The 25,988-nt window shown below is 41.4% G+C and overlaps 2 protein-coding genes across 2 annotated transcripts in view; both read left to right on the plus strand.

The window, feature by feature from the left end:
* Nucleotides 1–4,670: 4,670 nt before the first annotated feature.
* Nucleotides 4,671–16,293, plus strand: LOC139461769 (uncharacterized). The gene is made up of 3 exons (XM_071243228.1): nucleotides 4,671–4,779; nucleotides 12,493–12,578; nucleotides 14,085–16,293. Exons 1-3 carry the CDS (start codon nucleotides 4,698–4,700, stop codon nucleotides 16,101–16,103), a joined length of 2,187 nt encoding a protein of 728 aa, XP_071099329.1. The 5' UTR covers nucleotides 4,671–4,697; the 3' UTR covers nucleotides 16,104–16,293.
* A 7,608-nt stretch (nucleotides 16,294–23,901) lies between these two features.
* LOC139462212 (vesicular glutamate transporter 2.2-like) overlaps nucleotides 23,902–25,988 on the plus strand; it is a 36,454-nt gene continuing 34,367 nt past the window's right edge. Inside the window, exon 1 of the mRNA XM_071243806.1 lies at nucleotides 23,902–24,559. Coding sequence (XP_071099907.1) covers nucleotides 24,200–24,559 — 360 coding nt within the window. The 5' untranslated portion in view covers nucleotides 23,902–24,199. The remainder of the gene's footprint in view (nucleotides 24,560–25,988) is intronic.

The raw sequence follows: 25,988 nt of genomic DNA on the forward strand, positions 1-25,988 counted from the left end.
TTACTGCCCACCAATATATACAAGTTATGTTGTTTAATGTCTACCAATATATAAAAGTTATGTTGTTTACTGCCCACCAATATATACAAGTTATGTTGTTTACTGCCAACCAATATATATGTATGTATATATATATAAGTTCTGTTGTTTAATGCCCGCCAATAGATAAAAGTTCTGTTGTTTAAAGTCCACCAATATATAAAAGTTCTGTTGTTTAAAGTCCACCGATGAATTAATAATGTTGTCGAAACTATTTTGTTATGCTTTTTCGTCATCGAGACTTATTGTATTGTCGCTATGACATTTTATATCTGTATTTCATATTGATCATGCAATTGATTGTTTTTATATTCTGATTTGGTATTTATAGACATATTTGAATTTAGTCTCTCGTAATTTCACAAGGAATGGGACATGTATCTTTATTAATAAGGTATATTGTATATTTGTTTGGTGTACCATCAGTGAGACGTTAGTAAAATATCTGTAATAAATAACTCCCAATACTTTAACAAAGACTTACGTTAGTCGCAGCGTTAAGAACACCAGTTAGATGGGTCCCGTGCCATTCATATAACAGAGGCGGTGAGAGAAGTTCACCTTGTCTTAATCAATATAGTCAGAAGAGGACGTCGGATGATTTAGGCGGACTCGTACGGTGGACTCTTATGAGATTTCTTATGATTATGGAAAGGATTTTTTTTCCTTTATTTACCTGTTATGCTGTGTACCATCACACAAACTAATTATTTTTTCACTGAAAATTAATAATTTTATAAAGTGATGGACTATGTAGGTTTTAAGATTATCAAAACAGACCACTTGATAAGTTTTGGTGTCAGACCAAAAGTCACTCCTAAAATATACATAAATAAATTAAAGTGACCACACATTTTCCATAATCTGACGAAATCTCTGCTAAAACTATATCATAACCATGTGATTATGAGTTACTATCAAATAGTGATGATACCAGGTGATCGCGAAAAGGTAAGCGCATTATGCCCTGCCGGTGGAACCCGCCACAAACACACGCAAATATCTCATCTGAACAAACAAGGAAACATATGGTACAATTGAAAATAGGGAATTGCATCAAACATTATTTTGGTCACTGATGCGTCAAATATGGAAATATCATGTACATGTCTACTACTACTATATATGATATCTGTGGATTATATTGTTACATGCATAGATTGTGGAGTTTATGAAGAACGATAAACTTTGAACGTTCAATTGAAAACTTATGATCGGAAATAGTAACACGCATATTTTTATCAAATGACAACATTGGTGTATGATCATAACTTTATTGATCATTTATAACAATAATGGCTGTAGTCGTGGTAACTTCTAAACTTTCGGGAAGTTGTTATCTATCGGACCGTCATTCAGGCGATGTTTCTGACAGATCACGATCTGAAAAATACTATCATGAAAGTGTGTCCTGTGGATAAGCCGACCCCTTTCTACAGAATCTTTTTTCTGGTCCTCAAAATTCGGCTTATCTGCGGACATATACGGTATGCAACCTTTTGAAAGCTTTACTAATGCTGTAACCATAGATCTAACAACAGGCAAGGACCGGATGATACCCTTTGAAATGTTAGCGGAGAGAGCATGCTCGACTGAACCTCAAAACTTGTGAAATGCAGCCAAATCATTTCATCATGATTTTGTAAATGATTTATTTAGTAAATATTCATGATCTTTAAAACTTTAAATGAAAACATCCCAATTTTTGGTTTACCTTTTCAAGATGACATTGGTTTATCTGTAATGCTTCTTATTTATGCAAAAAAAAGCACTTCAGTAAATCAACGCATTTTATTATCCCTTTCAAACCGACACGGTAACACATGTTGGGCAGATTTCATCAGTTGACCTTTTTGCACGTTCCTCGCTGTGTACGCGAGCGTGTATTCAAGGCGGTCAGTGTTTTCTCTCTCGGGTAGAATCAGTCGACCAGAACCAAAGACGCACTCCATACACCTTTTATCTTATGTGCACCGATTTTATATTGTACATGTTGCGCGTGTGACACTTTAATAAACATTTTACTACTACTACTACTACTACCACTACTGCATAATTGAACCTTTTCAAGGTAGCCCAACTCATTTACGGATCAATAGAATTCTCTTTTCCGTGTTAGTCTTTTATTCTTCTTGATTTTAAAAGAAGTAGACGAAGACGAAGAAGTAAACATAAAATGCGAGTGTCTAATGCACAACGGTCGGCAAACATTGACCTACGAGACACCAACATCTTCTAAAACAATTTCACATAAATAATAAAATGAACATATTAACCATCAGATTTGCCAAATGGATACATAATTAAATAAAATACACCTCATACTCATTTATATCTTTAAACCATGTTCACGTTGTTAATAAATGTCTTGTGCTACACCTAACAAGCGCACAAATAACAAAACAATGTTATCCCAGGGTAATATAACCCATATCGCACTACACTAAGGTTTGACTTAATCCATAGTATATACGGTAATATATACATACTTAAATTAATATGTATCATTATCGATAATCCTTTTCTTACGTAAAAGGGATGTGTTTACTTACAATAGGCAAATGTACAATGATACTTTATTAGTGTGTTGTTATTATTTTGGTCTAGGGGCGGTCGGGTAGCCTAGTGGTTAAAGCGTTCGCTCGTCACGCCGAAGACCCGGGTTCAATTCCTGACATGGGTACAATGTGTGAAGCCCATTTCTGGTGTTCCCCGCCGTGATATTGCTGGAATATTATTAAAAGTGGCGTAAACTATACTCAGTCACTCAACCTTATGATCCATTTTCTCACTCTTTTAACTCCTACACTTATTGTTATGTTTATATAATCTTATATAGTCGGTGTCGTATTTCCACTCTCACTATTACACTCTTTTTTACTCTTGCACTTGAATTTACACTTATTTTTACTCTTGCACTTAAATTTACACTTATTTTTACTCTTGCACTTGAATTTACACTTATTTTTACTCTTGCACTTGAATTTACACTTATTTTTACTCTTGCACTTGAATTTACTCTTATTCAATGCGTTTGTAGGGTAGGGACTAGGGTGAGCAGAGAGTGGGGGCAGTTTGAGCTGTCAACTTGACAGGTTATAGTTTATACCATATGCGGCATTTGTATATACGGTACTACCACAAGAATATCAATATCTCCAGGGGAAGTCCCATTCGCTGTCTGTCGTGGAAGGTCAGGCCTATACGTAGTTAGGGATGCAGTTTTGGGACAAACTCCTGGATGCCCATAGCAAGGAAAAACTTCGGGCAGAGTACAAATGTAACTTAAGAAAATCTGGAGTTCAGAACTGAATGCTCGCAATATTGTTAAAGCCACAAATACTATGCTGTACCCGTCCTTTCATATTCTTTTGGTGTTGTTGACTGGACTACTACTACTACTACTACTACTACTACTACTACTACTACTACTACTACTACTACTACTACTACTACTTTCTAATTAATTAAAAAAGGGCCCCGAGCTGATGATGAGCTCAACCAGCCTGACTGTGACAGGATCACCCAAACCCTCTTTGTTGCATTTTTTATTTTAATCTGTAAATAAAAATAATTTCTAATCAATTAAAAAAATATATAACCACCGTTATAATAATAATAGTAACAAGTAAAAAGTGTTGTCTCATCCGAAGCATGCCAAATGCTATTATTATCTCATTCCGACGAGACAATACTGTGCACTTGAATGCTCTCTGATTAGGTTGATCTTGTTCCGCGTGAGTTCGTGCCATATGTTGTCAAATTGACCATTAACAATTACGGCATTGTTAGGTCTAGTTTTAGAGCGTATGCTCAAATGTTTCACAAAACGAACGTGAAAAAACAGACATAATTGCCAACAATAACCTTTTCAAGGAAATCCAAGTCATCTACGGGTGAATAGAATAATTACTCTGCCGCCGTAGTCATATGAAGAAACATTTCTATAACTGTAATATTAAAGTAGGTGGGGTGTTTCGCGGCTTTAGTCGAAAGAGAATCGAACACTCCTCTATACAGAAACACACATGGCGCGAAGATTAGATCGTTCAGAGAAAGAGACTGGTATATGTATTTATAGTCTGAAATAATATAGTCAATTCATAAAAGAGTGAAACCCAACATGCCCTATCCAGAATAAAAAATTATGCTTTAGTACCGTAATAAAAAGTATCGCCGACCCATGTGTTTTGTTATCATAATGTTAATCTAGAATACACGGATGAGCTCCTCAAACGTTCTGAGCCGACGTATGATCTATTCATGCTCAGCCGGCGTGTCACCTGTGCGCACGGTCTATTTGAACAAATTGTTTACTGTTTGGTGCGGTGTTGATAAGCAGTTAAATTGGGGAATGTGATATGAGATTTATACTCAACTGGCGCGTGGCTCGATAAAAGAGTAACACAGAACACGCAGCCAATGACGAACTGATAGGACATATTTGCATATTCCAAACTTCTGACAAAACCTATACGATTTCTATCACTTTTAGATTTATCTCGTATTTTGTTTTTTTCAGCTGCTGAGAGAAATAAATGTTCGCACATCTATTGTTCGCACCTTTTCCTCATTTAGCATGTAACGCTCCTCAAACAGTGGATTTCGACAGAGTGTTGATTGACGTTGAAGAGTCGTGAGAGCTTTGCCGCGATGAAATGCAGTCTTCAGTGAAAACAGAAAGTTACGGGAACGTGCACATGCACGTTTTCAACGATGAAATTAACATCTGTTCGTCAAGTAAGTAAAGAGTTTCTGCTCCCTATTATCATATTGATATATATTTCTCCGTATACAGTCTCAGACGTATTACCATCTTCACCATGCTTGTGGTTTTGACACAGAGGCCCATCCATGGTACAACGCATAAAATGTAGAGGGCGTCATGGAAAATGATAAATACAAAATTCTTTGGAATAGGCCCTTATACAGCCAACAAACCTGATCTTGTCCTTTTTGATAAATCCAATGAAATCATTTAAATCATTGAATTTTCTGTTCCTTTTGACACCAATATGATTGACAAGATTTATGAAAAACATTGCAAATATGCAGACCTCGCAATCGCGTTCGAAATGTCACGCTTGCACCCCAAGTACCAAGTTGCCCGACTCCCCATTGTTCTCGGTGCCTTAGGTTTGGTACCTCCCAATCTGTTGACTGACATCGGGAGAGTACCCGGGTTTGCTACCAGGAATACAGCCCTTCTGACAATCTGGGTAATGCTGTAATAATATATTTACTTGACATTCCCCCCATGAATAAAATCATTTGAATGAACGGTGTAAAATTTTAAATATGGTTGATTCCCATGACCCAAAGAAAGGTTATAATATGTTGCATAATTAAGCTTCTAATGACAAATCTAATTGGATGTGTAAAATTAAGCGCCTCTTGTATAATATTGGATTTGACTATATTTGGGAAAAACAGATCGTCGATTTTCCAAACTTGTTTATTGATGATTTGTATCACGTTTAGAATAGATTTATATGATAGCTCTAAGATGAATTATTATTCCGTATTTAAAACATCATTCTGTGCTGAGATATATTCATTTGCCTTAACTATTGGGAAATATAGGTCGGCAATAAGTCGCTTCCGTTGCAGCTTACATTCTTTAGGTGTTGAAGAAGGATGGTGTCACAAAACACCAAGAAAGTTGAGGATTTGTAAAATATATGCAATACTGGTTGTGTGGAAAATGAATATAACTTTTTGGTAATTTTTAAAAAATAACTTAATATATAGTCTTTATTCATTATGTATTGCAGGCCACTGGCCCATTATACATTACAGAGTATACAGTGAGAGAGAAACATTATTATACAAAATTTTAGGTAATTTACACAATACGTAGTTTCATTGCTTTGTTAATGAATACGGATAGATTTTGAATGATTATTACATTATTTGATGCCATTAAACTGTTAAACGTATGCATTGAGGGGTACAGGTAAAACATTTTGGGTATATATTTTCATCTTGAATGTACATATCTATCACAAATTATTATAAAATGAAATTCATCTTCTACTTGATTTTGATTGCAAGCCAGACACAACCTTTCAGATTTTAGCTTCTTTTTTTTTATACATCCCCGCTTCAATTCGGAGCTGGTGGGAACAGCATCTAAATTGTGCAAGGGCACGCCTATATTTAAAAATTGATAATTCTTTTAAATATGTTTCTAAGCCGAATTTCTTTTGGAATAAACTGTAAAGAGTTGATTTTGAGCTTGATGAAAGAGCTGCGTGCCAATTTTGTTCATAAGATAATTTTAGACGGAGTATAAATTCCGACAGAAAGCTGGAGATACTACTTATAAATTGTTGTTCCCATATGTAACCAAAACAAGTAGAGAATAATATGTGTTTTACTTTTGATGCCCAGTTAGTTTTACCATTACTACAGTCTAACAATAATAAGTTATAACATTTCTTTACCAAAACTTAATATATGGCAACAATATATCCATGAAAAGGATTATGTTCATCCGACACTAGATAAGGGGCGGTCGGGTAGCCTAGTGGTTAAAGCGTTCGCTCGTCATGCCGAAGACCCGGGTTCGATTCCCGACATGAGTACAATGTGTGAAGCCCATTTCTGATGTCCCCCGACGTGATAATTGCTGGAATATTGCTAAAAATTACTTTAATGTGTGACTATGACCAAACTGCAATTAGAAATATTACAAAGCATTTGTATTACGCCCTTAATTATTGTGAATCTGTATTATATCCTGGGGACCATTTTATATACCATGGGCCGTTGGCCTACACATGTAAGCATAAATAAAGATAAAGAATAAAATCACAAATCATTAAAAAGAACAGTGAGGCAAGAAGATGTTTGTACTGCTAGATGTGCAAATATTTTAGACACGAGGGAAAATGTCGAATTTCTTTCATGAATATAAAACACCCAACCTTGACCATCCATAAAGGTGTTCATATTGAAGATGAGAATCAAACCAGGGCTTTCGACGGGACTAACTAACGCTTTAACCACTAGGCTACCCCACCTCCTGACTGTTCTCATAGAAAGCTGTATGTGTTGGACTTAAATGTTGGACAATGTAAAGCCAACGTGTCAAAAATGATTTTAGAGGTTGTTAAGAAGTGTTTTTAATAAGAAGGGTCATTCAACAAACACAACTTGCGTGAGTGAGTATTGTTTACGCCGCTTTTAGTATTATTCCAGCAATATCATGGCGAAAAATGGGCTTGACACATTGTACCCATGTGGGGAATCGAACCCATTTCTTTGGCGAGACGAGCGAATGCTTCAACTACTAGACTACCCCACCGCCCACAACCTGTATGAGTGGCGGGTGCTACCACTAGGGCAGGACATGCTCATCCTTTTCGCAAACACCTTAGTGTGACCTCAGTTATCCAGACATACAGTTTTCATCGCTATTTTGCCTGTTATGGCCAATGGACTCTGTGTCGCTGGATAATCGAGACTGGATATTCTCTGGCGTTGACGTTTTGTATTATAAAATATTTTATCATAACCAGTTTTTCAACAGAAGCTGATTTACTTAGGACATATATAGATAAAGATAATACAAACAATTTGTGAAAATATTCTCCTTGGTCAGTTATAATTATTGTTCATTAATCAATTCTAAGTTCATTATGAAATTCAAAAATGTCTAATTTCGCACATGTTAGCAAAACGTCTGTCAGTGAACATGCTATCAGACTAAAACATGCATGTGGAATGAGGGAGATCATATGATATTTAGTCATATGATCATATCTGATCATGGGTAAAGCGATATCCGTAAGATATGAATTTCAATGCGACCAAAAGGTCGCTCTCCTCGCCCTTTCCATGAAGCAGTGAAAAGTGAAATTTTACGTTTTCATTTAACATTAACATATCTTATATTATAAAATTAAAATATCCATTATGTATACATTTTATAATGTGCCCATGTCAAGTTTTAACATGTCATGAAATATTATATATATTAAAAAATAATGACATGACATTCATTACTGAGACAGTTAAATGCTGATCGTTGTCAGACTTATTAGTAAACTCTTTGTTTCAATGTCAGAGGATTAGTTGTCAAATAATACATGTTACAATGGACCCAAATATTAACATATGTGATATTTTAGAAGCATGACAGACAGAATGAAAGTTAAACTGCAATACAATAAACGTGCTTCTCGGAGTCAACAGCAACAACGACGACGACGACCATGATGGTGATAATAATACGATATAATTCATAAACTAATGACAGCCGTAGGAGAGAGAGAGAATAGATCATAATTAGATCTACCCGTGAAGATCCGGGCCAGAATAGATCTTTAGCAGTTCACGCTTGCTGTAAAAGGCGACTATGCTTGTCGTAGGAGGCGACTATCGGGTGGTCAGGTTCGATGACTTGGTTGATGCATGTCATCGTACCCAATTTGCGTGGATCGATGCTCATGATATCAATCACTGAATGGTCTGGTCCTGACTCGGTAATTGACAGACCGCCGTCATATAGCTGGAATTTTGCTGAATGCGGCGTTAAATATATCTAGACATGAAGGATCAACGTGACCTAAACTATCCACAAGGCTGTATGACAAAAGGCAAAGAGAGTTGAATTTTATTAAGGTGAACAATTGGCAGTTTGCATGTGTTTGTTACGAGGCCACATCCTAGGCCGAATACGCCCACCTTTTCGCGAACACTAGGTATCACCACTATGTGATATTGATTCCTAAACACATGTTTATGAATATGATATAGTCAGTGTCGTACAATGGACTCTGCTTTTCACAGCTGTTTCTTATGATTATGGAAATGTGTTTTGTGCAATAGTTGCTTATTCTATTGCTTATTCTGCTTCTTTACCGCCGTCGTGGTGTAGTGGATAGAGCGTCTGCCTGGTGACTGCCTCCGTGGTGTAGTGGACAGTGCGTCTACCCGGATATTGCCTCCGTGGTGTAGTGGACAGAACGTCTGCCCGGAGACTGCCTCATTGGTCTAGTGGATAGAGCGTCTACCCGGTGACCGCCTCCGTGGTGTAGTGGACAGAACGTCTGCCCGGTGATTGCCTCCGTGGTGTAGTGGACAGAGCGTCTGCCCGGTGATTGCCTCCGTTGTGTAGTGGACAGAGCGTCTGCCCGGTGACAGCCTCCGTGGTGTAGTGGACAGAGCGTCTGCCCAGAGACTGCCTCCATGGTGTAGTGGACAGAGCGTCTACGCGGTGATTGCCTCCGTGGTGTAGTGGACTGAGCGTCTGCGAGGAGACCGCCTCCGCGGTGTAGTGGACAGAGCGTCTACCCGGTGATTGCCTCCGTGGTGTAGTGGACAGAGCGTCTACCCGGTGATCGCCTCCGTGGTGTAGTGGACAGAGCGTCTGCCCGGGGACCGCCTCTGTGGTGTAGTGGACAGAGCGTCTGCCCGGGGACCGCCTCTGTGGTGTAGTGGACAGAGCCCCTGCCCGGGGACCGCCTCTGTGGTGTAGTGGACAGAGCGTCTGCCTGATGACCGCCTCCGTGGTGTAGTGGACAGAGCCCCTGCCCGGGGACCACCTCCGTGGTGTAGTGGACAGAGCGTCTGCCCGGTGACCGCCTCCGTGGTGTAGTGGACAGAACGTCTGCCCGGTGACCGCCTCTGTGGTGTAGTGGACAGAGCGTCTGCCCGGTGACCGCCTCCGTGGTGTAGTTGACAGAGCCCCTGCCCGGGGACCACCTCCGTGGTGTAGTGGATAGAACGTCTGCCCGGAGAACGCCTCCGTGGTGTAGTGGATAGAGCGTTTGCCCGGTGATTGCCTCCGTGGTGTAGTGGACAGAACGTATGCCCGGAGAACGCCTCCGTGGTGTAGTGGACAGAGCGTTTGCCCGGTGATTGCCTCCGTGGTGTAGTGGACAGAACATCTGCCCAGAGAACGCCTCCATGGTGTAGTGGACAGATCGTCTGCCCGGTGATTGCCTCCGTGGTGTAGTGGACAGAGCGTCTGCCCGGTGACCGCCTCCGTGGTGTAGTGGACAGAGCGTTTGCCCGGTGACCGCCTCCGTGGTCTAGTGGACAGAGTGTCTGTCCGGCGATTGCCTCCGTGGTGAAGTGGACAGAGCATTTGCCCGGTGATTGCCTCCGTGGTGTAGTGGACAGAACGTCTGCCCGGTGACCGCCTCCGTGGTGTAGTGGACAGAGCGTCTGCCCGGTGACCGCCTCTGTGGTGTAGTGGACAGAGCATTTGCCCGGTGACTGCCTCCGTGGTCTAGTGGACAGAGTGTCTGTCCGGTGATTGCCTCCGTGGTGTAGTGGACAGAGCATTTGCCCGGTGATTGCCTCCGTGGTGTAGTGGACAGAGTGTCTGCCCGGTGACCGCCTCCGTGGTGTAGTGGACAGATCGTCTGCCCGGTGATTGCCTCCGTGGTGTAGTGGACAGAGCGTCTGCCCGGTGACCGCCTCCGTGGTGTAGTGGACAGAGCGTTTGCCCGGTGACCGCCTCCGTGGTCTAGTGGACAGAGTGTCTGTCCGGTGATTGCCTCCGTGGTGTAGTGGACAGAGCATTTGCCCGGTGATTGCCTCCGTGGTGTAGTGGACAGAACGTCTGCCCGATGACCGCCTCCGTGGTGTAGTGGACAGAGTGTCTGTCCGGTGATTGCCTCCGTGGTGTAGTGGACAGAGCGTCTGCCCGGGGACCGGTAGGTTGGTGGTTCACTGAAGGGATGTACTTGTTACCCTGCCGGGGCTCACATTAAAGGGACACAACAGAACTGGTCGGCTCGGAATTAGTTTACTGTGCCTGAGTGGGGTGTCCATGTTAAGCTGAGGCATGGTATATCAGGGGGGCTAGCACTAAGAAATAAAACGTTAAGGAATACTGAATAATCAACCTCGATTATCCACCGAAACAGATTCCACTGGGTGTAAACGGCAAAATAGCGGTGAAAATTATATGAATGGATCAGTGAAAATCAGTGATGCCACACGGGTCTGTTGTGTACAATATTCGCCCATTGTACGAGTCCGACTATATCATGAGCATGGGATTATGACTCACTAACAAATTGTGGTGATACCAGGTGTTCGCGAAGTTGTGAGCGTATCCTGCTCCCCCGGTGGCAACCGTAACACACATGCAAAGGCAAGGCAATTGTTCTAAAAAAAGTCAATCCTCTAGTCATACAGTCTTGTTGAGAGGTTTTGGTCACTTGGAACCTTTATACCCACACTCTTCAAAAAAGAAAGAAAAAAGAAACGCACAGGTAGTATGTAGTTCATTGAACCTGACTACACAAAAATAATCCGGTATATATAGTGGATATATGTAATTGAAAAATGTTGGCGGCCTGATATTCGACAAACGATGCTACAGTCGACTGTTCCACCTTCGTCATCGCAATGCCACAGCTACGGAGACTGCAGGACGCATCCCTGATTTGAGGAGGATATCGGAATAGGCCGTCAGGAACAATCTTCACGAGGCTGGAATAAGGACCCAGAAGATCAGTTATCGTCCCTGTTCTGCAACAGATCCACCGACAGCGACGCTTGCGTTGGTGCCATACCTTACAGACTTGGAGTTTGAGAATCTGGAGACGAGTGTTGTGTAGCGATGAATCACGATTTCTTCTTCACCGGCAAGATGGAAGACAACGTGTTTTTGTCGTCGAAATGAGCGTTTTGCCCGACATTGTGTACGTGAATTCGACAAGTTCGGTTGCGGTAGTGTCATGGTGCTGGGGGCCATATCCTAAACCACGAGATCTGACTTGGCTGTGGTTCAGGGAAATTTGACAGCAAATCGCTACATGAATCAGCCTTCTTCCAATCATTGACTGTCAGAGGGAGCAGTTTCAACAGGACAACGCTCCACCGCACACAGCTCGTGTCACGGTAGACTACCTGCATAATACCAACATCAATGCCTTGCCCTGGCCGTCGAGATCTCCAGATCTCAACCAAATCGAACACCTCTGGGATGAACTCGATCGACGTGTGCATCAACGTCCGAATACGCCGCAGACACTCCCACAACTCGCCATCGCGTTACAAGCATAATGGCACAGAATTGTACAGGGCAGAATTCGCACACTTATCCAGTCAGTGCCGAGGAGATGCAGAACCGTAGTTGCTGCCCGGGGCGGTCACACGAGATACTGAGTTCAGCACAACCTTCTGGCCTTATGTGACATGATAATGAACAGTTTTTAATGCCTTTGTACAAAGACAACATGTGACTTTAGAGATCCAAAATGTCATACTTGTATCTATGATATTAATTTAAATATATCGTCTTGATTAGGTACAATAAATTTACTAAAAGTTTACCTGTGCTAACAGATGAGACGGTTTCTTACCATCACAATTATTATTGATTTTCAGTTTTTCTTAATACATTGATATGGTTCGAGTTACCCTTGTCGTTTTTGGATCTACTAGGCGTTTTGCATAAATAATTCTGATGTTTTTTATTCATTGCAGGTGACGATCGAAACAACAAGCCACTTCCTCAATTCAGCAGCTTTGTCGGGGCGGTAGACATCGAGGAACGCCCGTCCTCTACCCGGGTATGGTGTTATAGCGGGGAAAATTTCAGATGAAGTAGTTCGACTGTTTCTTCAGTACCATATCCGGTTAAAGGTGCGCATGCGTAGCGCCTTTTATTTCGAATGTAAATATCGGTCATAGGCTGTTCACCCGTTCCGCGCTGCCTAACCTGCTACTTGTCACTTAAAAAAGAAAAATGGCATTCTGGATCCATCCTCTAGATTTCGCAGTTACCACTGTCAACAATGGTCACCAGAAGTATCTAGCCGAAATATCAAACGGCATTCATTATGGGAAGCTGGTGTCAATATCCTGGTGTACAAGTTGTGAATCAAAATATTTCGCAACAAACTACAATATCTAATCGATACTTTAAGCTATCATATGTCACTTCAAATAAAATTGGCAGAGCCCATTTAAACAGAGCACTATATTTTCTTATTTTCCTTCCGTGTCATGCTTTGCTGAGTGTGGGTCTGACGCCCAATACATGTAGCCCGCTATTTGTTTACATTCGTTACCGAGAACCAGTGAATGCCATGTTCAGTGTCGTCCAATCCCAGCCTACAAGGCATCGGCCACCACCAGTCTTCTAAATAAGGTAGAAGAGACGGACATTCTTTATTTCCTCCAATTATTGAAGAATGAAATTTATTTCCGCATCATCATTGAATAAGTTAAAGAGTGAGTGAGTGAGTGAGTGAGTGAGTGAGTGAGTGAGTTGGGTTTAACGCCGCTTTTAACACTTTTCCAGTTATATCGCGGCGTGTCAGCTTAATGTGGGAGGAAAGCCCGAAGTGATGCAGGTCTCGGACGTTTATCACTTCAGTGAAACCCACGAGCACGGGTATGGTGCTGACAAACCTAGAAACATAATCGGGGCGAACCGGGATTCGAACCCACAATCAAAGGTTTCTGGCTTGCCCAAGGGACGCAACTCTGCACAGCGAATTGCGGCGCCTTAGACGACTGGGCCACCCGTGCCCCCGAATGAGTTTAGGAACTCCAATACGTTGTTTTTTTCATTCAGAACATATGATATTCACAATACGGAAACACACTCGAATAATAATCTCCCTTTATCCCAGTTTGTTTGTTTGTTTGTTTGTTGTTTAACGCCGCACTCAGCAATATTCCAGCTATGTGTCGGCGGTCTATAAATAATCGAATCTGGACCAGACAATCTAATAACTGACATCATGAACATCGATCCACGCAATTGGAATACGATGACATGCATGGGTCCTTGCTCCTGATATCAATCACTGGATTGTCTGGTCCAGACTGGATTATATACAGGCCGCCGTCATATTCCTGGAATGTGGCTGAGTGCGGCGTTAGAGGAAAAACAACCAAATCATTTTAACTTTCCCCTCGCATTAATTCTCAAATGCAGTGACGTAACTATTCAAAATTGCGTCCCTCATGGTTTATTCTCCCTGGAGTGTTTTATTGTACAATAAACAACTCGCACTCGTCGTTTATTTTTTAAAACAAAGATATCAATTTTTCTGTTTATGTTTCAGGATGTGGTGTCCCTGATCGGCAAACGGCGTCCTATCAAGATACACATCGGCTGGATGCACAAGGTAGGAGACAAGTACCGGCAAGTCAGACGCAAATATGGCGGCGGTACAAGGGAGCTTATCCTGGACAACCTCAACATATATCCGGCGGATATAGTTCAAAGGGCGATAACTCTCTTCTTCCCAGAGGGCGCTTCACAGGTCGTCAGTGTGGACGAGGTGGAGTCCTTTGCACTGGGTAACTTCTGTGGCGAAGAACTTCTTCGATTCAGTGACGACGGCGGGAACGAGTGTTCTTTAGGACAATATCTCAAAGCTCAAGGAACTTATGCGTCGAGGTGCTATATCTATCTGCTCACAAAAAAGAAAGTCACGCGAGTTGTTAACGCGGTTGGACGGGACACTTCATCCCGTCGTAGACGCCTACCTAAATCTGCCTATCATTCTCCAGAGCAGCAAGTTAGATATCCCTACGAATCGGATCTGGATCACCAACCGAATGAATGCAAACAATCACAGAGTTCTGTCTGTCTGACGCCTGGGACAATTCCACATGACTTCCAGACATCCAGACTACTTCCTACAGACAAGCTCGGATTCATACTGGAGGACAAATCTGACCTGGAGATCAGATACAGCTTTGATCCCTGCTCACCCTTCGCTTCCCTTGTGTCAGTTGATTCGGAATTTACATGGCAAGATTGTTTAGACTTTTCGCGATTTCGATCCCCTTATATCAATGATGCCCACTTTGAGCCTACGGACCACGGATTCGTTGTGAAGAAGATACAGAAAAATAGAAATGTTTTTGTGAACATGGACCTAGATGCCGGATCTGGACAGACTGTATTTGTATTCCCTATGGAGTCTTCTTGCGCTGGGTTAATTGTACACCAGCCTTCAGAGTTGTGGGGGTATGATAGAAATCACATTGTCCTTGGAGTCGTTGCTAGTTGTCATGGCCTTTCAAAACCAATGTACTCCTGGCACAGGGACGGGGCGTTATATAAGGAAGGGTTGAACCTCTGCTGTATCGTCGTGAATTTGCCTGGCGTTTACTACTGCAGGGTTACATTTGGAAACAGCTATGACATCTCTCATCCTTTGCAAATTGTAGAGTTTGCTGACTGCTCCTTCAAAAAACAAAAGCTTGAGCTTGCGTCTGTTGATGTCAACGCGAACTGTTGTCAAGATGTCGCCAATTCGCCATACCGAATTATCCCATCAGTTAACAGAGATCACTTAGACGTTGATTTCACCGGAAAGGTTTGCAGTGGTACATTTGGTACCGTGTACCGGGGTAGCTGGTTGGCCACGGACGTGCACGTGGAATGTGTCAGTCTCACAGATGAGGATGGAGACGATTTCGTGCAATCTATTCGCGAAGTCAATAGCAGGATACGCCATCCAAATATTCTGTCTCTTATGGCGTGTGTCGAAACCAACAACACACTGATGCTTCTCTCTGAGTATCATGAAGGTGCAACACTAGAATCAGTGACGTTCAGGGCTGAAACTAGGCAATATCTCTGCCTTGACACCGCCCATAAACACATCGTTGCTAAGCAGTGTTGCCAAGCATTGGTCTACCTTCACGCGCTGTCGCCTCCCATCATGCATCGCTGCATACATCCGGATAGTGTCTGGGTATTGAACCAAGGTGCAACAGCAAAGCTGAGCAGTCCATATGTGTCCAATGGTTCGAGTAGGTGTTACGAGGAGATGGCGTTGTACCTGCCCCCTGAAAGATTGGTTTCTCAACAGGATGGCGATCTGGCTGCAGACGTTTGGGGGATGGGTGCGACCCTGACGGAGATGTTCACGGAGAGTCGGCTCTGGGGGAAACTCATGCAGCATCACGCGCCTATTGATGTTGTAACGAAACAGTTGGAATTTGGACAGAGTCCCGTGTCTTTGCAATCGTTGGACGTGTACAGGGAGATTATTACAGCCTGCTTGAACATGGACCCGTCACTGAGGCCTTCTGCGATGCAGTTGCTGTCTCACATCAAAGAGTGAGTGAGTGAGTTGGGTTTAACGCCGCTTTTAACATTATTCCAGTTATATCACGGCGTGTCAGCTTAATGTGGGAGGAAAGCCCGAAGTGGTGCAGGTCTCAGACGTTTACCACTTCGGTGAAACCCACGAGCACTGGTAAGTGGGGCGAAAGCCACTTTCATAGGTTTCTGGCGTGTCCAGGGAACGCAACTCTGCACAGCGAATCGCGGCGCCTTAGATGACTGCATGACGTCATGTAATAAATTTATTATGAACAATGGATGGCGTCATATCGTATTTTACTCAACAAAGAAGCACTGTGACCTCATGGCTTCAACTGACAAATCAACATAGAGAATTGCTAAGATGAACATGTGCATTTATCAGAAAGTTATAACACACGGTCATTCTATACTTATGGGTAATATTTGACTGTCTAAACCGGTAAAACAGATGCTGATCTTGTTGAAAATAAAAAATATAAACGGTTCTTTTTCTACATTATACCCCTTAATATTTTTTCACCTTTGTCTATATTTATTGAAGAAATGCAACCACTGCATCACTCCATTGTTTATTTGTTTACGATGGCAGGGTGTAAATAATCGACTTAGGACCAGACAAACCAGTGGTTGATATTATGTGCAACATCCCACGCTGTCTGGGTACGATGACATGCAATCAACCAAGCTACTTAGCCTGACTCTCGATCTATTAAGTCGCCTTATACGAAAAGCATAGATGTATATTATTGGAATGCGACATCGTCCTTCAGTTTCTCAAGCATTGAAAATGGATGCAAGGAACATCTCATACGATTACACATCCTTGTATTATCATTGCAAATAGAAAGCATCAATGCCAGAGAATAACCAGTCTCGATTATCAGCCGACACAGATTCCATTGGGCGTAAAAAAGACAAAATAGCGGCGAAAATTATACGAATGGATCACTGAAAATCAGCGATGACACCAGGTGTTCGCAAAAAAGGGTCAGCATGTTCGGCTACCGCCACTCATACTATTTGCTTAATAAGGTTCGTTGATTGCCAGACGCCACACAGCACTACTACAGTGGGGTATTCATTTTTGTCTGAGTGGGGTATTGATGTTAAACTGCGGCATGGTATCTCTGGGCTAGCACTACAAGTCTGCATGAGTCCGGACAAGTACAAGCAGCCACACACACGCAATAATCTTGGACGCGACGTTCAACTCACCTCTTTGCTCGTGGGTTTCGTTTGACCTGCAGTTATTACTCTGGGCCTTCTCCCAACATCAAGCAGATACGCCGTGATTCATCTGACATGACTGAGTCACTGTTCAATGTGAACCTGACTGACTCATTAGGGAAGAGCGAAATCTCTTTCCTACTTACATCTCTCCATATACAGGACCAATGTGTATGCATTATGACAACGAGGCACATCCGTATTCTAATATAATCACAGAGAATAGTTATGAGGATAGTTTTTTTCAGTTTCATGTTGTTTAACGCCGCACTCAGCAATATTCCAGCTATATGACGGCGGTCTGTAAATAATCGAGTCTGGACAGGCAATCCAGTGATTGACACCATGAGCATCGATCCACGCAATAGGGATGAGTGAGTGAGTGAGTGAGTGTGGTTTTACGCCGCTTTTAGCAATATTCCAGCAATATCACGGCAGGGGACACCAGAAATGGGCTTCACACATTGTACCCATGTCAGGAATCGAACCAGGGTTTTCGGCGTGACGAGCGAACGCTTTAACCACTAGGCTACCCGACCGCCCCGCAATTGGGATGACAAGCATCAACCAAGTCAGCGAGCCTGACCACCCGATCCCGTTAGTCGCCTCTTACGACAAGCATAGTCGCCTTTTACGGCAAGCATTGTCGGGATAACATGTATTACAATAACAAGCAATATGATATTATCATCACGTAAAACATGTATGATTATAACGAGGGCCATAGATACGGTGATGACAAGAGACAGAGGGTCAAGGGTATATCTTTGTACTGCGTGTGTTTTACACTGGAGAGGACACGATGGCCGTTCGGCTAGCGAGCAACGATTCGCTGTGCAGAGTTTGGTCCCTTAGGCGCACCAGGAACTTATGACAGCGGACTTATGATAGTGGGTTCAAATCCCGGTTCAGTTCGCTATGCAGAGTTGCGTCCCTTAGACGTGCCATAAACTTGTGATCGTGGATTCGAATCCCGGTTATGTTAAGTGTGTCATGATCGGCACCGTTCACCAAAGTGATAATTATCTAAGCCTTGCATCACAAAGGTTTTTCCTCCCAACGTAGAAATTCACCTTCTCTCTTATCCGCTACAGCGGCGTTAAACAAATCTCATTTTCACATTTATCCGCTTGACCCGTGTAGATTCAGGTAGAGAATAGATCTTCAGCTACCCACGCTTGCCGTAAGAGGCGACTAACGGGATCGGGTGGTCAGGCTCGCTCACTTGGTTGATTCGTCGTAGATGGATGCTCATGATGTCAATCACTGGATTGTCTTTTCCAGGCTCGATACGTAACCCACTCGCCTTCATATAGGTGAAATAGTGCTGAGTGCGGCGTTAAACAACAACAACAACAACAACAACAACAACAACATCATTTCAACATTTATGAAACAATCTTATTTATGCATTCGCTCTGCCAATGGCCTATTCGAAATATCGGGGCAACGGGTGGCCCAGTCTTCTAAGGCGCCGCAATTCGCTGTGCAGTTCGTCTATCCAAAAACCCATGATCGTAGGTTCGAATCCCAGTTCCGACCTTATCATGAATCTATACCCAAGTGTACGGGTATGGTCGTCACAAACGTAGGAACATAATCAGGCAAATACCTGCCAATCAGGCAAATACCTGATAAATACCGCTTAAACAACAAACAACAAACAAACACGTTACCGCTAGAATTGTTGAACATCTGGTTCGTCGTGATGTAGCCGACACTACAGACCTGAACATTGTGTCACAGTCTCATCTACCGTGTTTTCTCTTCAACACAAGTCATTCTCTGGCATTTGATTGGCTTACCAAGCAATATTTGCTCTGGGGTGCCACAGTTGCGTGCTTCCTACCAGATTCTACCAGCTAACCTCACAGACGGACAGGGCCAGTAGGCTAGCCTAGTGGTTAAAGCGTTTGTTAGACACGGGTTCGATTCCCTACACGGGTACAATGTATGAAGCCTTTTTTCTGCAGTAAACCCCCTATTGTTGGAATATTGCTAAAATTGGCCTAAAACCACACTCACTCACTAACTCACTCACGTAGTTGTATAGTTCGGGGTACCTCAGTCGGATGCCTTTAACCCCGATGTTAATGGCCAACAATATATAATACGAACCCCTTTAAGGGGTCACATACTTTAGAGAGGCTTTACCTACAAGATACGAGGAATAACGGATTGTCTATCCTGAGTGAATATATATTATGATTTGTGACTTTCGCCGTTATTCCGATTTACTGGTAGATGTTCGGATATATTGACCATTGTCTTGTCTATGAGGAAATGTAGAGCAATATGCTTGTAAACGTGAAGTATCAGCCCAGTCAATCTATTGTTGGAACGACGTCCCACGTGACCGTCCACGCCCGTCAGGAACAACGAAGACGTCAATTGTTTGCGACAAGGCGTTGATATGACGCGAATAGTTATGGTCCGTTTCGTCAAAAAATTGAAACAATTGAAACACTTGGCCTAAATTAGCCAATCAGCATAAAGCAGGAAAAAATGCTCAGTGAGATATCACTATTTTGCCGTTCTCTCCCCATGGTAACAGCTTCGGTAGGAACTCGAGACTGATATTCTTTGGCGTGTATTTTACTTAACTGTACAAACACCACAACATTAAATTACCTTTCATACTCGGTTTGGTGATTTTAATTTCAAGGTACGTTTATCAAATTATTTTATTGATAAGAATTGGGGCCACTTCACATTTTATATATTGGTTTTGAATTTATGCCACATTGAATTTCGGAATAGTGTGAGTGAAAACATGAATTCCTTGAAGCTCTCATACAATCACGTAGACGGCGCGCAAAGCGGTTTCTATTGAAAATATCATCAGTCTTGAAGTCCTGGTAACCAGTCGGCTCTGCGTTGAGGACTGGACCAAATAAGCACCAATTTATATTTCCTTATAAAATAGTCATTTTTAAAAATCGTATCCTGTGTTATTTTTCTGACAAAACACTTTTGTTTTTGTTCAAGTAACATACCTGTGTTCTTGATGAATTACAGAAACTAAGTTGGTTACCTGTTGTTAAAGTTCCATGTCAGTATTTATTAGACTACAACTGTATCTCTCCCCTCTGCTTCATTGCATCAAATAATATGTAAAAGTTTATAACGAAAGCGAAAAGCTTAAAGTTAGAAGAACACTTGAAGAGGTCAAGGTCGCACAGTTTTCACTAACTTGAAGGTCAAGGTCAAGGCTCGTAACTATTTTACACACAGACGGAGAAGAATATAACATAACGGTTCATCTGTTTGAACAGCTACGCACATGCATATAACTGCCACGGCACGTGCAACTTCTATTGTAAGACAGGTGATTGACGGATAGGATCACCTGCGACAATCAATACAGCTACAGTGAAAGACTCGTTGCCATCTGGGGAACTATGCAGTATTCGGGTGCTAATGTTTCAGCGGGTACCGGTGGCATAGTAGACCTTTAACACAAGAAGATAAATATTGATAATAAAGACTTACTGTTGTCGGGTTGGAATGGACCGTATTTGACTTATTTGAACAAACACCACAACAATAAGCCTGCTGAAACTCGACCCTGTCACAATTCGTTATGAGATGATGTATATTTTATTGGTGGTTTGGTTAATTTTAATTCCAGGTTTATTTTCAAATTTTATTTCAGTATTGATAAGGCGTCACTTCACTTTATTCCCATTGGTTTTCAGTTTAGTTTTAGGCCACATTGAATTTGGGAACATTTCGAGTGAAAACATGAATCCCTTGAAGCTCTCATACAATCACGTAGACGGCGCGCAAAGCTGTTCCATTGAAAACATCACGAGCCTTGAAGTCCTATGAAACCATTTGGAACGGAGTTGAGATAAAAACCTGGATCAAATAAGCACCAATTTATATTTTCATATAAAATAGTTATTTTTAAAAATCGCATCCTATGTTACTTTTCTGACGAAACACTTTTTTTCAAGTAACACACCTGTTGAATTACGGAAACCAAATTGATTATCTGATGACAAGCGTTGTTAATTTTCCCTTGCACTATTCATTTAACTCTCCCCTCTGCTTCTTTGCATCAAATAGTAGGACCATCAAAAGTATCATACACTATTCTTGTGCTGGCGTTTCAGGCGAAAAAGAATTCTTGAAAAAATAATCATGCTTCAGACCATTGAAAAAAAGAAGAATTTTTACCTGCCACAAATATAACATTCCAGGTGTTTTCTTAAAATAAATTCAGGCTCATAGTTTAAACAATTCCAGCACTCCAGCCCCCTATCTGTAAACGTACTTTTGAGTGTCCATACATGTGTATAAGTGTGAGTGTATGTGTCATTATTGAAGTGAGAGAGTAGGTGTCCATATGTAAGTGTAAATGTAGGTGTCCATGTAAGTGTAAATGTAGGTGTCCATATGTAAGTTAGTGAGTGAGTATGTTTTACGCTGCTTTTAGCAATATTCCAGCAATATCACTGCGGAGGACACCAGAAATGGGCTTCACACATTGTACCCATTTCGGGAATCGAATCCGGGTCTTCGGCGTGACGAGCGAACGCTTTAACCACTAGACTACCCGACCGCCCCCAATATCTTAGTGTAAATGTAGGTGTCCATATGTAAGTGTAAATGTAGGTGCCCATATGTAAGTGTAAATGTAGGTGTCCATATTTAAGTGTATATGTAGGTGTCTATATGTAAGTGTTTATGTAGGTGTCCATATTTAAGTGTATATGTAGGTGTCTATATGTAAGTGTTTATGTAGGTGTCCATATTTAAGTGTATATGTAGGTGTCCATATGTAAGTGTTTATGTAGGTGTCCATATGTAAGTGTAAATGTAGGTGTCCATATGTAAATGAAAATGTAGGTGTCCACATCTAAGTGTAAATGTAGGTGTCCATATTTAAGTGTATATGTAGGTGTCCATATGTAAGTGTTTATGTAGGTGTCCATATTTAAGTGTATATGTAGGTGTCCATATGTAAGTGTGTATGTAGGTGTCCATATGTAAGTGTAAATGTAGGTGTCCATATGTAAATGAAAATGTAGGTGTCCATATCTAAGTGTAAATGTAGGTGTCCATATGTAAGTGTACATGTAGGTGTCCATATCTAAGTGTAAATGTAGGTGTCCATTTGTATGTGTAAATGTAGGTGTCCATATGTAAGTGTAAATGTAGGTGTCCATATGTAAGTGTATATGTAGGTGTCCATATGTAAGTATATATGTAGGTGCCCATATCTAAGGGTATATGTAGGTGTCCATATGTAAGTGTAAATGTAAGTGTCCATATCTAAGTGTATATGTAGGTGCCCATATGTAAGTGTAAATGTAGGTGTCCATATGTAAGAGTTAATGTAGGTGTCCATATGTAAGAGTAAATGTAGGTGCCCATATGTAAGTGTAAATGTAGGTGTCCATATTTAAGTGTATATGTAGGTGTCCATATGTACGTGTTTATGTAGGTGTCCATATGTAAGGGTAAATGTAGGTGTCCATATGTAAGAGTTAATGTAGGTGTCCATATGTAAGAGTAAATGTAGGTGTCCATATGTATGTGTAAATGTAGGTGTCCATATGTAAGTGTAAATGTAGGTGTCCATATGTAAGTGTATATGTAGGTGTCCATATGTAAGGGTAAATGTAGGTGTCCATATGTAAGTGTATATGTAGGTGTCCATATGTAAATGTTTATGTAGGTGAACATATGTAATTGCGAATGTTCACATGTAGGGACCCGTGAAGTTTCGGGGTAAATCACATCTTCAGGAACCCATGCTTGTCGTAAAAAGCGACTATGGTTGTAAGAGGCAACTAACGGAATCGAGTGGTCAGACTTGCATACTTGATTGATGAATGTCATCGTATCCCAGTTGCGTGGATCGATGCTCATGATATCAGTCACTGAAATTGCCTGGTCCCGACTGAATTATTTACAGACCAAATAAACATGTATGTTGGGACTTGTCCAGGGAAAGTCTCTTTTTTACCTGAGGCAAATGTAAGCCATATTCAGGCCAAATACACCTGGGCCCACTAGCACAAAGTGATCTTAGCGCTAAGATGATCGTAACTCCCATACTTTAACACAGGCTTACAATAGTCGTAGTGCTAAGATTGCTTTGAGCAAGTGGGCCCAGGACTGGACTTCATACACTGTACACATTTTGGGAATCAAACATATTTGCTCTGCGAGGCTTAACGCTAGGCTGGTCGCTCCCTCTACTCCAGATAGACACCAGGAATATGCATTCTGGCGCCAGAACGTAAAAATCATTATGATGGAAATTTATTGAATTAATCTGTTATGCATAGGTAATCACTGTATTCGACACCATTTAAAATCCATGTGATCTATTATGTTATCAGGGCAATCGAAATGTTTGGTCAACCGTGGTGCATATAATTAGTTACACTGAACGTCAGACAACCCCACATCTGCATAGTCAGGACAACGAGCAGGAGCACTGTCATCCAAGCACATATTTGTAATCGATGAAACTCAAAAGCGCAACAGATGGCATTATCGCACCACAATAATAACCGCTAGGGCCGGGGAGCCTGTCACAGCATCAGTGAATCAACAGGCTTGGAGAGACCACGGGAATATGACGTGGAGAGCGGGCCTTTCCATTTAAGTCATGTAACATGCACCTGCAGAGTGTGGTCGAAGTTCTTGGTATATGGTCACAGTGTTAAGTGTATGGTCACAGTGTTAACATGTTTCTGTGATGGGAGGTCAGCTGGTGTGAGTCTTTTTGTGCTTCATTAATAGACGATGAAGAGCCTATACGTGTGTCTCTCAAATGATTTATGATTGGACTTGATGACATTTTAGAAAGCGGTTGATTTAAATGGGGATTTTTAAGAACGGGTCTGGTTTCCTAGGTGAGAGGACATGACGATGGCAACAAACAGATCCGACAAGAAGATTGGAGGAGAGGATGAAGATGGAGATGTTACTTCAGGGGGTACATTGACACCAGGGGAGGAAGCAAGGGATGGTGATAGTTCCAAAGGTGGCACTAAGGTGTCAGAAGGTCAAGATGGTAAAGATGAAGACAAGGATGAAGTGTTGGGTGATGGGGAGTCTGGAGCAGGATGTACCTGCTGTCCTGTGCGGTACTGCATCATAGCGCTCATGTGCATAGGGATGGTTCTAATTAACGCTATGAGGACAAACGTGGGTTTTACTGTGATGACGATTCTGGATGAAACAGCCCACGAGAAAGTTGGAACTCTGCAGGCTCTCATTAACGTAAGTAACATCAGTAACTATAAATAAATCTACTTGGAATAAAAGAGCACAGAGTTACGCCTAGCCTTTGATAGGCTTTAGAAGTTTGAAGAACACGCAGATGTGAAACGATACGGAATAACAACTTCTTCATATTTTTGTAACGTTTCAGGGCTACGTCTTTCCCCTTCACCAGTTAGTGAAATAAAAGGAATTACGACCACATGAAAAATAGAAACATCACTTTTTTTCTCCCTTTGAGGACTATAAATTCATGTGACACATATTATAATGGAAACTGCCAATGAAAGTGACAAAAAGAAATTTCAATAATCATACGAATTCTCTACTCAAAGCAGAGTCCATTGTACGATTTCGACTATATCATAAGCATGTGTCTTAGTAAAAAAAGAAATAAAATAATAAAAAATAAAATTAAAAAATGAACAAGACAAAAAAATAAATAAATAGATAAATAAGCATGTGTCTATGAATTATCATCAAACCGTGATGATGAGTACCAGGTGAAGGCTGTTGTTTTAAAGTATACACTAAGTATAATAAAATATTCACTACTATTTTTTTTATAGTACATGTATACTACATCAGTCTTAAGAGCGCGATGTAAATGGGTAGCCATCTTAGATGAGGTAAAAACAATTGTAACTTTCCAAGGCGTGCAAACAAAACTATCTTTTCAATATAATCCGTTCATTGTTTTATGTTGCCTGCGTATTTTTCTGTTCTAATAAGCTTAAAATAAACAATCAGTTAATCAATTTTGATTGTACAGATTGTAGGTCAGTTGGCCTTGAAGCAATAAATATTGATTGATTGATTTATTGATAATGATACAGGCTGACTGCCAGGACTATGTCACAAACGGGCAAACATAAGAAAGAGAAAAATGCTTGAATGTATCAGATAAATTTCATGACAGAGTTTCAAACACGTTTCTTTGAGATTTGTAGTGCATCCACGTTGCATTTCACAGAAGATGTTGGGTCTATCTTGAGGCAATTGAATTCCAAATACACATTAGACTCTCTAAGGTTTTGATTATTTTTTGAAAACATATATTTGACATTCTGAGCAGTACATTTGTATTTTTTAAGTAATTACTATGTGCAATGCTGGACTTCCTTGTTGAAAAAAAACTACCTCAAATTTGGGGGTAAGACATTTAGGAAAGAAGTAGGCATCCCCATGGGCACTACTTGTCCCCCCCCCCCCCCCCCCCCCCCCTTCTTGTGGATCTATATTTTCATGCATATGAATGGGGATTTCTGCTCGGAATGGCAAAGTCAAAACAAGCCAAGAAGTTTAACTTCAGCTTCAGGTATATCGATGATCCGATATTGTTCAATTCCCAATTCCATTCTACTGACTTACTCACCTGAACTAGAAAATAAGGTGACCAGTGAGACCGCCGGCCTCACCTGTTCCATAT

The sequence above is a fragment of the Haliotis cracherodii genome, unplaced genomic scaffold (genome assembly GCF_022045235.1).
Source record: "Haliotis cracherodii isolate W230 unplaced genomic scaffold, xgHalCrac1.p SCAF_15, whole genome shotgun sequence".
Lineage (NCBI taxonomy): Eukaryota > Metazoa > Mollusca > Gastropoda > Lepetellida > Haliotidae > Haliotis > Haliotis cracherodii.

Bases quoted from the DNA above. Each gene is read 5' to 3' on its own strand.
- LOC139461769 (XM_071243228.1), top strand. From the start codon at position 4,698: ATGCAGTCTTCAGTGAAAACAGAAAGTTACGGGAACGTGCACATGCAC. The intron at 4,780-12,492 runs GTAAGTAAAGAG...TATTCATTGCAG, and splicing joins AATTAACATCTGTTCGTCAA to GTGACGATCGAAACAACAAG. The intron at 12,579-14,084 runs GTATGGTGTTAT...TTTATGTTTCAG, and splicing joins AACGCCCGTCCTCTACCCGG to GATGTGGTGTCCCTGATCGG.